Source organism: Myotis myotis, unplaced genomic scaffold, assembly GCF_014108235.1.
Source record: "Myotis myotis isolate mMyoMyo1 unplaced genomic scaffold, mMyoMyo1.p scaffold_m19_p_3, whole genome shotgun sequence".
Classification (NCBI taxonomy): Eukaryota; Metazoa; Chordata; class Mammalia; order Chiroptera; family Vespertilionidae; genus Myotis; species Myotis myotis.
The window spans coordinates 184,168,727-184,182,857 of record NW_023416335.1 but is presented as its reverse complement, the minus strand read 5'-3'; the positions used below and the strand labels follow the sequence as shown (position 1 = coordinate 184,182,857).

At 37.4% G+C, this 14,131-nt stretch overlaps 2 protein-coding genes across 2 annotated transcripts in view; one reads left to right on the top strand and one right to left on the bottom strand.

Annotated features, from left to right (window-relative positions):
* PLCZ1 (phospholipase C zeta 1) overlaps window positions 1-10,643 on the bottom strand; it is a 41,997-nt gene extending 31,354 nt beyond the window's left edge. The window contains exons 1-2 of the mRNA XM_036296816.1: window positions 10,515-10,643; window positions 735-966 (exon numbers count right to left, since the gene is read on the bottom strand). Of these exons, the coding sequence (XP_036152709.1) occupies window positions 735-882 (148 nt within the window). The 5' untranslated portion in view covers window positions 883-966; window positions 10,515-10,643. The remainder of the gene's footprint in view (window positions 1-734; window positions 967-10,514) is intronic.
* A 1,917-nt stretch (window positions 10,644-12,560) lies between these two features.
* On the top strand, window positions 12,561-13,460 carry CAPZA3 (capping actin protein of muscle Z-line subunit alpha 3). Its single transcript, XM_036297356.1, has one exon. It carries the CDS (start codon window positions 12,561-12,563, stop codon window positions 13,458-13,460), a length of 900 nt encoding a protein of 299 aa, XP_036153249.1.
* Window positions 13,461-14,131: the final 671 nt, after the last annotated feature.

Here is a 14,131-nt window from a genome sequence, read left to right as displayed (position 1 = left end):
AGCTATTTTTGTGTTTGCTTTTGTCATTTATTTTTTACTTATTTTTACAATCTAAAGGAAAAGAAGTCAGTGCCCCTGACTAAATAGTCAGGTATTGCATGTTTTAAAAATTCTTGTGGCACACCGGTTGAAAATCGCTGACCTAAGTGGTCATTTAATTTAAACCAGATGACTATATTCAAAAATAAAGAAAAAGCAAAATTTTGAAAATGTTTCTAAAATATTGTAGTCAATTATGTATGTAGACAGTGGAGAAATTAGTGAGTTTATAGTACTTTATCTCTTTCCTATAATTGTTTTATTTAGCTAATTTATTATTCATGTGTTTTTTCAATAATATAATGTATAAAGATTGAAGACTACTCATAACTGAATTTTTATCTTATTAATGACTATACAGGCACTTTCTTCTATTATAGTACACATAACAGAATCTTCATCTTGCTTTTTACCCCTAAGCTTATCTCTGAACATTTAACAGAGACATAAAAGCAGTTAAAAGAAAGGAGCTGGAAAATGAAATAGGAAAGAAATACCATGTAGCTTTCTAAAGATATATATATATATACATATATATATATATATATGCTATAAAATGCAAGAATAAAACTACAAATATTTTATATTATCCAGAAGAAATTTGACCCATCCCTAAATTTGAATTTGATAACCGTAGTTCATTAAAAAATGCTAAGAATGTAAATATTTGATAAAACTTTGAAATGCAAGCCTACCTTCTTCAATAGGCTCATATTTTTCAATGATCTCAGAAGCAAAACTTTTACTCATGCTAAATATATACTGCTCTTGTGTCAAAAAGTCATCCAGATTTTTTTCAAAAAGAAATTTCCGGTTTTCAGCATACGCATTGAAAATCTCCATAATTTCTTCTCTGTGTACAATACTTCGATAAATTGATCTAAATTCTTCTATGGTGATTCTTCCTTGCTTCAGCCTGTCATTATCCTACTAAATAAAAATCACTAGTGGGCTCACATTGTGAATATAAAAAAAAAATACACAAACAATAAATTAGAATATTTGGTAACATACAGAGAAACTTATACTTGAAAGAAGATGAATCTTAGATTAGATTAGTATCTCAGATAAAATATGTAAAACTGCAGGAAGTGGTGCCAAAGTTGGGAAAAGGTTAATAGATCACCACCACTTAAAACATAGCTATAGCAGAAGTAGAATAAGGTTTGGGAAAAGATGAGTATTCTAGTATGTTTTTGAAATACACATTTTCTTTTCCTATTCCAGTCTCTGCCAGGGCCTTCTTGAAACCATGTTAGACAGTGTGTACCCCATGCTACTAATACGCAGCCTGCACCATAAATGTCAGAGAAAATCAGAGGCATGCAAGATCACTGTAAACTACAGGTGCTGCAGAAACTAGGTAGTGCCTGAAGGAGGTAGTATCTGCATATCATGAAGGATTTGGGATAGTGACAAACAAGGTAGGTTCCAATAAGAAAACATGGATTCACTTGGCTGTTCTGGAATTTTCATTTTTGAACTTTATGACATAAGAGAAAAAATTGGGCTGGGTCCAGTTATTAAAAGCTACAGAATCACTGGGAGGCTGAGTAAGAAAATGACTAGCAAAAGCAGAAGTTCAGTATCATTATCTGCAATACTAATTGGAAGAGATGCAGAACAGCATCTAAGGGAACAGAGAGGATATAATCCAAGAGAATATGGTCAGTAAAAACTAAAGAAGAAGTGACGTCCAAAGAATGGCAGTGTGAGAGAGCCCCTTGTCCTCTCCCCCTGACATTTTCAACAAGTTAACGAACTATAATTCAACAAAGGAAGCCCTGCTCAACTCAGATGCATGCCTGAGAGACCCACGCATTGAAACATCTAAAGGTGGGCAACCAGGAATAAACGGGGAGACCAAATGGGAAGAAGTGCAGCCCTACATTGGGGAGCTCATGGTTGGGCCAGTAGCAGGCGCTTCTTTGGGCATGCACAGTGGAGGGGTGAGGGCGCAACAGCAGAACAAGTGGCAAGGGAGCACACAGTGTTTGTTTAGCAATTCCGCTCCTGGTATATACCCGAAGAACTCAAAATCATGTATTTGCAGAGATATATGCACACCTATGTTCATTGCAACATTATTCATAGTGGCCAAGACATGGAAACAACCAGTGTCCTGCAATAGAGGACTGGATAAAGAAAATGTGGTACATACACACAATGGAATGCTACTCGGTTGTAAGAAAAGATGAAATAGTGCTGTTTGCAGCAACATGGATGGACCTTGAGAACACTATGCTAAGTGAAATAAGTCAGTCAGAAAAAGCTAACAACCATATGATATCCCTCATATGTGAGATATAAAGCTGAAAGTCGTGAACACAAACAGCAGTGTGGTGGTTGCCAGAGGGAAGAAGGTGAGGGGAGAAGGGGGTCCTAATATAAGGTGACAGGAAAAGATTTGACTTTGGGTGGTGGGCACACAGTGCAATATACAGAACTTGTAACATAGAAACCCACACCTGAAGCCTATAAGTTCATGTTGACCAATGTCACACCAATCAATTTAATTTTAAAAAGCAATTAAAGAACAGGTGTCAGTGAAAGTATGAAGGAAGAAGTCAGAAGAACTTAAATATTAAAATTTTAGACACATAAGGGAGAGAGAAGTCAGAAATGTCTGGAGTTGGAAAGAGTTAGAATAACTAGTGGAATAATAGTAACACAAATAACAAACTGAGCACAGAAAGTGCACATTTGGGCCTTTAATTTCAAAAGAGGCTACGCATTTATATTTGAACTTTCTCATTACACTGTAAACAGATTAAATGCAAGGAACATTAGGCCATTGTATTTTGGTGAAAAGCTAACAATTGGTAGAAAAAATGGACAAACATATTTGTGGCTCCACAATATGTGAGACTTTGGACATATGAATTAAACTCTCTGAGCTTTATATTCTTCATCTGCAAAATGGGGATAGATAATACTACCTATATCACCCAGTAGATTGGGGGTGTACAAGATGGGAAGTTCTAGATGTAAATGTATTGGATGTCTTATCTATATCTGCTTCCCTTACCTCATCCACCCTAGTGTCTCATCTTTTGACAACTTGGCCTATACAGTGAACCTTTGGGTACAATAGGGGACAAACATGCTGGAAATGAACTCTCCCTTTCATGAGGAAAAGTTCAATGGTGATTACCAGAGAGTTTGATATGAGGAATTCAAGAAGCAATCTGAGCTGGGAATCAAATAGGAAGTTTTGCAGAAAAAGCTGTTTCATTTTAAACATTAAAGTATCTGGGCATCCAAGCAGAGACTGCCAATAGGCACTTGGTTGGAGTGGAAAGAGAGGATTGGTGTGTTAGAGGAGAAGACATGACAATAAGGATTTTGGAGTCAGACATACCCAGATGTGAGTTCCCACAGTTATATGAGATATGAACAGATTACATCACTGTCTTTATCCTCGATATCCTTCTGTATTAAAAGATGCTAATAATAACCTCTTTGACTGTTTGTTAAAAAATAATGTGTGCAAAAACCTAATACAGTGCCTAGAACATGGCAGATGACAAACACATTTTATCATGTCTCTGTATATGGCTTTGTTATTCATGATGGAAAACTGAAATTTTGTTCCCATGAGAGTAGTAATTCAAGCCATTGAAGTCAATAAGGTAGTGCATAGGAGGCTACAGAACTCACCTCCTCCCACAGATACACCAAATCTACAGCTGCATATGGTACAATTTTCTCTGAAAGAAATCTAGAAACTAGTTGAGCAAATCCTACACATGGGGTGGATAAGGGGAAAACCCACATCAAAAAGGGTAGGAGTGGCGGAAACATAATCTCTCCATCATCTCCAGCCCCAGCAGGGCAACCTATAATCTGGATGCAACTCCCAACTCCCAGTTTCTCCCTGAGGAATGAAGGGTTTGGATCCAATATCTAGTGCCTCAACTTTTAAGATTCCCACCTGAGAGACAGGCTCCCAAAATACCTAGCTCTGAAAGCCAACTGGGGCTGGTGTCCACAAGACCCAAAAGACCACAGTAAACAGTTCTTCGTGGCTCCTGAGAGCTGGAGGCCTGCCCCTACACACACTCTCAGGCCTCCGCACCGAGGCAGGACAGGGAAGCACCTAGTGTCCCCCTGCAAGAGGCCCCTGAGAGTCATGCTTCTGATCGAATACACATCTAGGGGCCGAGTGTGCCATCTTCATGCTCCTTTCTGCCTCACTTCAGATCACCAGTGTCTCCCTGAACAAAGCTGTGCACACATTTGGCACCTGGGCTTCTGCAGCTGCTAGTCAGGGGATGGGCTCCTTGGTGGCCCAGCTCTGGTGGCCAGTGGGGCTCGCAGTTGGGGGTGCTACAGGTCTGTAACACACAAGGGAACCGTTCTTGATTGGCTGTTTCTCCAGGGCTCAGCACAGACACAGTCAGGGTCAGAGGCACCCAATTCCCAGGCTATCTCTAAGGGAGGCCAGGTTGAACACAACAAGGTTTAACACAGCTGCAGTTCTCCAGAGACTTTGTGTTGTCCTCCTGCTCTGCTCCGGGTTGGAGGTGTCCCACTGGAGGGAACATATGGCCTGGCTCTGGTTGGCAGCGAGGCTTGTGTTCACGGGTTAAGAACTGTGGCAAACAAAGGAAAAGTCCTTGGTTGGCTGTTCCCTGGGCCTCGGAGCAAAGAGAGTGGACTGATGCCTCCACCCATCTCCCAGTCCTTCCCTGAAAGAGATCTGTTTGCATACTTTGCCTGAGGGTCCAGCTTCCAATTAGCCTGCAGCCAGGTGCTGAGATCCTCCCTTTGGGACACTGGCAGGTCTTGGCACACAGCCTCCCAGAACTAGGAGCCACTAAGAATAAAGTAGCTTTGGGAAATCACAGAGGTTGAGAAAAATAAGAGCTCAGGCTGAGCTAAACAATGAGGTTTATCTACTAAATGAGACAGCTTCCTTAAGACTAGCAGAGGTGAATGCTCCATCTAAGGCACAGAAACCAACAGTTTAAAAAAAAAGTTAGAAGAACAAAGGAAAATATTCCAAACAAAAGAACAAGATAAAACCCCACATACAGACTTTAATGAAACAGAGATAAGTGACTTATCTGTCAAAGAGTTCAAATAATGGTCATAAATATAATGGAGTTTCCTCAGAAAATTACGAATAGACCTAAATATGTCCAGCAATTACACTTCTTGGTATTTCTCCAAAGGAAGTAAAATCACTATTTTGAAAAGATATGTGCACCCTCACGTTTATTGCAGCATTATTTACAATAGCCCAGCTATGGCAACAACCGAAGTGTCCATCAGATGAATAGATGAAGAAAATGTGATATGTATATCAGTCATAAAAAGGAAGATGATTATGTAATTTGTGACATTATTGATGGACTTTGAGGGCATCATGTAATGTGAAATAGGTCAGAAAGAGAAAAAACAAATACTGTATAATCTCCTTTTATGTGGACCAAAAAAAAATTTAATATCTTAAAAAATTAAGATACAGAGAACAGATTGGTGGTTGCTGGAGGCGGAGATGAGAGAGGGCAGTTGAAGGTGGTTAAAAGGTATAAACTTCCAGTTATGAGATAAATAAGTTATGTGGATTTAATGTATAGTCTGGTGACTAAAGTCAACAATACTGTATCATATATTTAAAAGTAGCTAAGAGAGTAATCTTAAAAATTCTTATCACAAGAAAAAAAAATTTCTAACTATGTGAGGTGATGGATATTTACTAAACTTATTATGGTGATCATTTCACTATATATATATATATATATATATCTCAAATCATGTTGTACATCTAAAACTAATAAAATGCTATATGCCAATTATATCTCAATAAAACTAGAGGGGAGGGTAAGAAAGTCAGTAGATTCCTCCGGAAGGTTTGTAAGTAAAAAGAAAAAAAAAAAATAAGAACTGAATTTTAAGAAGAGAGCAGAAGGACAGGTGAGAAGGAATGATCAAAAATTTTAAGCAAAAACTAGGTGACAATGATGTCACAGAAATCAGAATAGAAAGAACTTTAAGAGTAATAAATAAAATGCACACAGACGCTTCACCATGGGAAATAGCATTTTAGAAATAAATATGTTTCCAAAATTGGTGTGGAAGCAAATTGTATTGGAATAGATGATTGAAGAAGTGGAGAGAGAAATGTACAGTAAGGAATTCTTTCAACTCATCTACTAAAAGAGGGAATGTAACATTTAAAAAAGGATATGGTGCTACATATTTTTCAGATAAGATTAAACATAAACTTGGTTGAACTGTGGTAGGAACTCATAAACGTTAAGTGAAATCAAACAAAAATATAAGTGGCTGAATCAACCCAAGTTGCAGATTTGTAGGGCCAAAGCAACAGGGAATTCTCTACCTTGTCTCTCTGCCTGCTATCAGCTAATCCAGTGGTTCTCAACCTTCCTAATGCCGCGACCCTTTAATACAGTTCCTCATGTTGCTACTTCATAACTGTAATTTTGCTACTGTTATGAGTTGTAATGTAAATATCTGATATGCAGAATGTATTTTCATTGTTACAAATTGAACATAATTAAAGCATAGTGATTCATCACAAAAACAATATGTAATTATATATGTGTTTTCCGATGGTCTTAAGCGACCCCTGTGAAAGGGTCGTTCGACCCCCAAAAGGGTCGCAACCCACAGGTTGAGAACCACTGGTCTAATCCATTCTACAGTGCTGCCATATGTATCCTAAAATACACACTATGTCTCTACTCAAAAACTTCAATGGTTATCCATTTCCTACAAAAGTAAATCCAAATTTCAAGGCCTACCATTCAGGATTTCTTACCTGGCCAGAACTGGCATTTATAGTTATTTCTCATCACTCCCCTTCATGCATCTTATACTCATATCATGTTTGATCACCTTTTATCCCCCAAGGACTTCTTGTACTCTACTCTATACATGTTGCCTCTCATTCTTCATCCTCCAAGGAGAAGGCCACCTCCACCATGGCATTTTTACAAAAGCCCAAGTTGGAGTCTCTGTCTTCTCAGATTCCCTGTTAGTATTACCTATGATATTTATTATAATCTACTTATAAAATAATAATTTCTGTCTTTCTTTTCTTCCTTATGAAAGATAATACTTTATGTTTTATAGTTTCTAAGTTTCTAACTGAGTGGTATGTACATACTATGATTTAATAATGGTTGTTATCTGTTTAGAGAATTTGAAAACTTAAGGTAAGTCCTATAATAATATAAAATTTTGAAATTAAGAGGATACTATTTTATATTCAACCAACAATTCAGAGTATAATCTATGATTGGTTATGTGCATTAAAATTATACAGATTTCCTATAGAATATCTTACATGCTACAAGTCAATGATAAAAGCAAGGAAGACCTAGCCAGCTTGGCTCAGTGGATAGAGCATCGGCCCATGGACTGAAGGGTCCCAGGTTTGATTCTGGTCAAGGGCACATAGCTCAGCTGCAGGCTTGATCCCTGGCCCTGGTTAGGGCCCCTGCAGGAGGCAATCAATCAATGTGTTTCTCTCATATCAATGTTTCTGCCCCCATTCCTGCCTGTTCCTTATCCCCCAATCCTTCTACTCTCTCTACAAGAAAAAAAAAATCAATGGAAAAATATTCTCAGGTGAGGATTAACAAAAAAAAATTTAAAGGAAGGGAAGAAATCTAATAAAGGGATTTTTTTAAATTAGGGAGTTGCTGCTCAAGCCATGACTCAATCATTTTTTTTAAAAAAAAAATTTAGAATATTTTGCTATGGCCATAGTATTATAAAGGGGTAGACAAAATTAAGTTTACAGTTGTGAGTACATGAAACAGAGCTTATTCTTATATTATTTATTTTATCATTTACCTTATTATTATCATCATTATTATTTCATTATCTTATGGTTTATCTTTTAGATAATGCTGGCTGACAATTTGACCTACTTTTGCCCACCACTGTATATTTTTCACTCAAATTTTATAATAAACTTTTACATTGTGAGGAAATAAATTCATGTCAGAATTGATGTCAGCTTCTTAGGAAATCAATAAATGTAATACAACTTTGTATATTTATTTTTAAATCATTATGGACATACCTTCAACTAATTTACTAGTGCCTACATTTTGCCAAGCCTGGTGCTAGGTACATTACAAATAACACCTTATTTGACATTCAGAACAACCTTGCAAGATAGCTATATTAGTATCCCCACTCTGCAGATTAAGACTTTTGCTCAGAGAGACTGCTGACTTGCCTCGCAAGTATCACACAGCTCATATCTAATAGAGTGAAGAATCTCCATGCCTACTGAGCTTGTTAATAACAGTAGCCTTGAGACACTAGAAGACTTGGGTCACCAAAATAAGATTCATAATGATTCACTTTATTTACTATGGCTAAAAGGTGTACCCATAAAGTGAGGAAAGAATAGCAGCAAAAGTTGAAGCAGAAGATTGGGATATTTAAGAAACTGAATCTTCAGCTATCCAGAAAATTCAGTTAGCCAATACACCTTCCTTAAGAATTCCATTTAATCAACATTTTAATAAACATATGGCAGTTTAGCTTAAGGCAACGAGTATTATTTATTAGAGGGCCTAGGGGAATTATTTGAATAGATAAAATAGTTTGTCATGGCCATCAACCTCAATTATATGTAATTTATGCTTCTAAAGTATTTGGGGTCAGTTTAAAGAGGTTTTTGAAGTATATTAGGCACTCTCCGCCTCTCTAATTTTTATAATTAACATTGTTTTCATAGCCACTCCAAAAAGGTTTTGCTAAACAAAATAGACCCTCAGCTCTGTCCTATCTGAATAATCATAAATTTCAATTAATGAACTATTTCTTTACTTTTTTCAAATGTTGAGCCTTCTACATAATGCTTTTGAATATGGCATGCATTTCACTCATGTGCATTTCAAACAGATATCTCTGTCTCGAAGAAAATTCAAAGCAACCTGATAAATCACTGAATAAAACCGGCAGTATTTCACATTTGAAAGAGATTTAATTGCCACCTCTATATTGTGTTGAATGTGAAATTTTATTAAACCTGAAAGGATGTAGCTATTTCTCCCCTTGAGCAATACCACGGGGAAATTTCTGTGTGTAAAGGTCTTTCACAAAAACTTGTGTCCTTCAGATGTAGTATTAGACACAACCTGATTAAAATTCAGATAGCTTATTGCAGCACACGCTACATAGATTCATTGAAACGACTCTGAAGCATTTGTCTTTTGCTGCAGTCTCCTGAGCACTACAGCTTTTCTGTTTGAACCTCCTCTTTGTGGTTTGTAAATATGGGGGCTACATCTTATTGGGAGAAGTGTTTGTTAGGAGGCAATTCTCCATAGGTCTTGTGCTTCTGCACATTTTTGGAGCAGAGAAACCAACATTCTTTCTTCAGGACTAGCTTTTGAAGGATGTTTGCATAATGAAGATATAGTGTATCCCTCTGAGAAATAAACAGGTGTGCTTACTGCCCACAATGAAAATGCTGATGCCCTCCTGAGCAAAAAGGTCAGACTCACTTACTGCCTATAATAAAAGATCTGGGTTCCTCAAGCTTGAGGTTGCTCTCTAGTAATGCAGCCCATTGCATGTGTTGTACCTGTCACCTGGCCTTCCTTACATCATCACACTTTGGGAACTGGGGCTTAGAAAAATGGCATCAAAATGCTGATACTCTGGCAACTGCTATTTTTGTGAGTAACAAGCTGTCGTGTTTCTCTGAAGAGGAAGCCTGCCTCTGTCAGCACCTGTGAAACTATATCAGACTAGCTGGTTCGCTTGCAAGTAAGGGAACATAAGCTTCCCAGTTTGTGCTAGTGGTAGCAATTTCAATATAGATTGTGTTTCTGGCTACTCATGTCCAAAAAACAAAATCAAAGTTAGGATATCTAACTTCCTAACTATCTAGATTGGCCAGTCTAGTCGTCATTCCTGATTCACCAAGAAATGTGCCATTTGCAATCTTTGCAAAACTTGGCTAAACACTCGACTTCTCATTTTATTCATGATCTTCCCTCTGTCCTCTAGTGGGAAGACGGCTGAGCCAGGTTCTCTTTCTACCAGATCTTCCTTAAACGGAGAACTTTGGGCATGATTTTCTACTTTGAGATGAGTAAATACAAATTATTTTCAAGATTACTCACTTTTCTATTAGTCACTAACATACAATTAATATATTGTTTCATCATGTATATGATTTAATCTAATCATATAGCTGATCCTAATCTAATGTCAACATCCCTGCATTTTCAGTAGATTATTCTAAACTGATAACCTGGAATTATTTCAAATTTTATCAGCACCTGGTTTTACATCTTACCTAGATTCTATCTTGATTCTAAGTATATTTAGCATAATTAATTGCTTTAATTCTTAAGAAACTAATTTTTCATATGTTATTTTCTGCAGAAAGCATCCAAGTAGCTATTGACATTTTGCTATATTGGGTTAAGTCCTTTCTAGAGTAGGGTCGGCAGGGGCAGATAGCATCTCACCTTAAAAATATACTTCACATGAATATAATTACAGTGAATATTAAATTTTTCAAGTAATTTCAGAGCTTTTTCTAGGTTAATTTTTCCACCTCTAAAGTCTTCTCGAACAATTGACAAAAACCACGTATGAAACACAAAGAAGGAAGTTAAGGAAATTCTCACAGAAAGTCATGACGTACTTAAAATGCCTAAAGAAATATTTGATCTCTCTTCAGTTTATTTTTGTTTTTAAAGAATAGTCTATTCTGTGCTTAAATTACAAGGTAATTCTTATGATAAATAATATTTAAACAAAACTAAGTAGGTATTATTCTTCATAAAGGTATGAAAGGGCATAACACAATAAAAATTACAGGAAAATAAAAATAAACATTTATGAAATGAGTTATTACTCGGGAAATACAGTCTATTCCTTAAAGATATGGATTTGGGAGGCAGCTGGACTTCAAGCTATCTCTGTCACCTGACCTCTTTCAGCATCAGTTCCCTCATCTGAAAAGTGTTCAATTTAATATTTAGAGAAGGTGGGGACAATAAATGAGTTCACAATACATTACTGAACACAGTTTCTGCTACTGAGTGTTCAATAAAAATAGTAACCATATCTGATATTGTTTCTGCATTAGCCAAATGTCCACCTACACACATGCCCAAAAAATAAACATATGCAGTATCATCAAAAAGGGTTTAAAATGGCATAGTAAGTGTATATTTGGTATGAAAATAATCAAGCTTATTTATTATCTATAGATACACTACAAAAATTAGTTTTTGAAAAACTAAGATTGAAAAGAACATGACAGTCTATAAAATCATGAAAGGCATTGGTAAAGAATATTGTTCAATAATCCACTCAATTTCAGATTGTTGGAACTACTGAGAAGCCCTTCAATTTAATGGCTAATACTTACTATGGTAAAATTCATGCTCTTATAAGAAAAAGATACCGGAAGCTAGGGAAACTCAGAAAAAGCTCAGAACAGATATGGAAGGAATACGTCTATATGTAAATGAGAGAGATTTAAGTTCAGGAGTCCTCAAAGAAGAATGAGAAAAGAATAAAGGGGTTAAAACAAGAGGAAGACCAGGAAAGAGGAATAGAAAGGACTTTTGAATGGATATTTCTCCATATTTTCATGACATGGCCTTCCCTTTCTCCTTGCTTAGAAGTCTCTCCACATTAGGTGTTGTCAACGGTTCCGGATATAATTATTTCTGCCCCTTTGCAAGAAATGAATCTCTTGATACTCCTCAGCTGTTGTCACTGCCCCTTTCTAGAGAGAAAGAAGAGAAGGAAAAGTGATTTATTGTCTTCGTTCTTTGGAGACGACTCACACTTAATTCCCATAGAAACAATTCGCAAGATGTGCTCCTTGCACCTCACTACCCTGGAAACTTTCAGGCTATTGCTTATGTTCTGACCGTCTCCAAACCCACAATGTTTATAAATGCTGCATCTCCTGCTGTCTGGCATTTTTCCATGAACTGCAACCAAATCTCATTTTACTTTTGCTATCTTGTTCAAAGCCCTCAACCCTTTCAGCATACCATGCTTCCAGCAGGTTTAAGACAGCTATTCTGATAGTCTGAGTATAAGTCAGCGCCATTGTGGTCCCAGAAGGTGCAAAGTTCTGCAAAACACTCTCTAGCAACTCTGGGATGCTTCTCTAGATCCCTGACAATATCTAATGTATGTGGAGACACACCACTTTTGAAGAAGGCTGTTCAGAAGGCTAAGTTCATAATACCTCCAAAATACAGATAACTGGTTGGCTGGGCACCATGCTGTCAAGTGACTGTCATTTTTATTTTTTTGGTTTGAGCACCCATTGTGATGTCATCAAAAGTTCCACGCTTCAGAGAAAAAGATTCTTTATGACTTCATCAGGAGACTCAGAGCTTGCCAGGCTACCTGTTTTCATGGTTAGACACAGTAATCTTAAGCTTGAATGTTGAACACCTTGACGGGAAAGGTGACTCATGGAATGTTTTCTCATCCTTTGAACACACTTAATTTCAGAAGCTTTGCTTCTGCTGTAACCAAACATGTCACTTACTGTTCTGAGTAGGAAAGAGAAAGAAAGAGCAATTCGTAGACTGTTGATACAGGCTCCTCCAGGGGAATTCGTCAATGCCTTTGATGATCTCTGTCTGCTTATCCGTGATGAAAAACTTATGCACTATCAAGGTGAGTGTGCAGGCCATCAACACTGCCAAAAATACTATGTTCCACTCTGCATCGATGGAAATCCAGTCCTCTTGTCTCACCACAATGTAGTGGGTGACTTCCGGTTTTTTGACTGTCACAGCAAACTGTCTTTCAAATTCGACCTGCTTCAAAACCAGTTGAAAGACATCAAAACTCATGGCATCATTCGGAATGAGACAGAATACCTGCGAAATGTTGTTCTGTGTGCCTTGAAGCTGTATGTGAATGACCACTATCCAACAGGAAACTGCAACGTGCTGAGAAAAACTGTGAAAAAAAAGGAGTTCTTGATAGCGTGCATTGAAGATCACAGCTATGTAACAGGAAATTTCTGGAATGGCCTTTGGAAATCTAAATGGATTTTCCAGGTGCATCCATTTCTAACCCAAGTAACAGGGAGAATTTTTGTGCAAGCTCACTTCTTCAAGAATGTCAACCTTCATATTGAAATCTCCAAGGACCTGAAGGAAAGCTTGGAAATAGTGAACCAAGCTCAGCTGGCTCTAAGTTTTGCGAGGCTTGTGGAAGAGCAAGAGAATAAATTTCAAGCTTCGGTCTTAGAAGAATTACAGGAGTTATCGAATGAAGCCCTGAGAAAAATTCTCCGAAGGGATCTCCCAGTGACCCGCACTCTTATCGACTGGCAGAGGATACTCTCCGACCTGAATCTGGTGATGTACCCTAAGCTGGGATACGTCATTTATTCACGAAGTGTGCTATGCAACTGGATAATATAAATGATTGCTCCTGGTAATTGTCTCGACCTGATTTAGTCATGGGTCTGGGGGATGGTTATTTTCCTAATGTTAAGAAGCCACTGGAGAAACCTGTAACTTGGCAAACGCAAGTTTAAATTAGGGAAAAGTGTAACGAGTACGTTTACTCAGGAAATATTCACCAGTGAGGCAAGAAAGGCGTTAGTAAATGTGCTTCATGATATTGATCATGATGAAGTCACATTTATTAGAATCTAAAATAGCTTTATGGAATGTGGCGCCCCAGAAGTATTATAGAGCTGGTCAGTGTTAAGGCTCTGTGTGTGTGTGTGTGTGTGTGTGTGTGTGTGTGTGTGTGAATGACTTTTGACTTTCTTTGGATCTGGAGAAGGTATGCAAATGATACTTCATATTTTTCAATTAAGTCCTACACCAACCCTGAGCGGGTGAATATCAATAAGGTTAGATGTTCCATTAAATGAACAGAGATCAAAAATCTAGCTCAGATGAAGAATTATTAGTATACTTGGATCCACTGCCAACACACACACACACACACACACACACACACACACACACACAGATCTTTATGTCAGGCCCTGTGTTAAATGATTTGCACACAATTTTTCATCATTAGGCTGTCACTGGTAGTAACCCAATTTTACAGAAGAAGAATCTAAGATTTTGAGTTA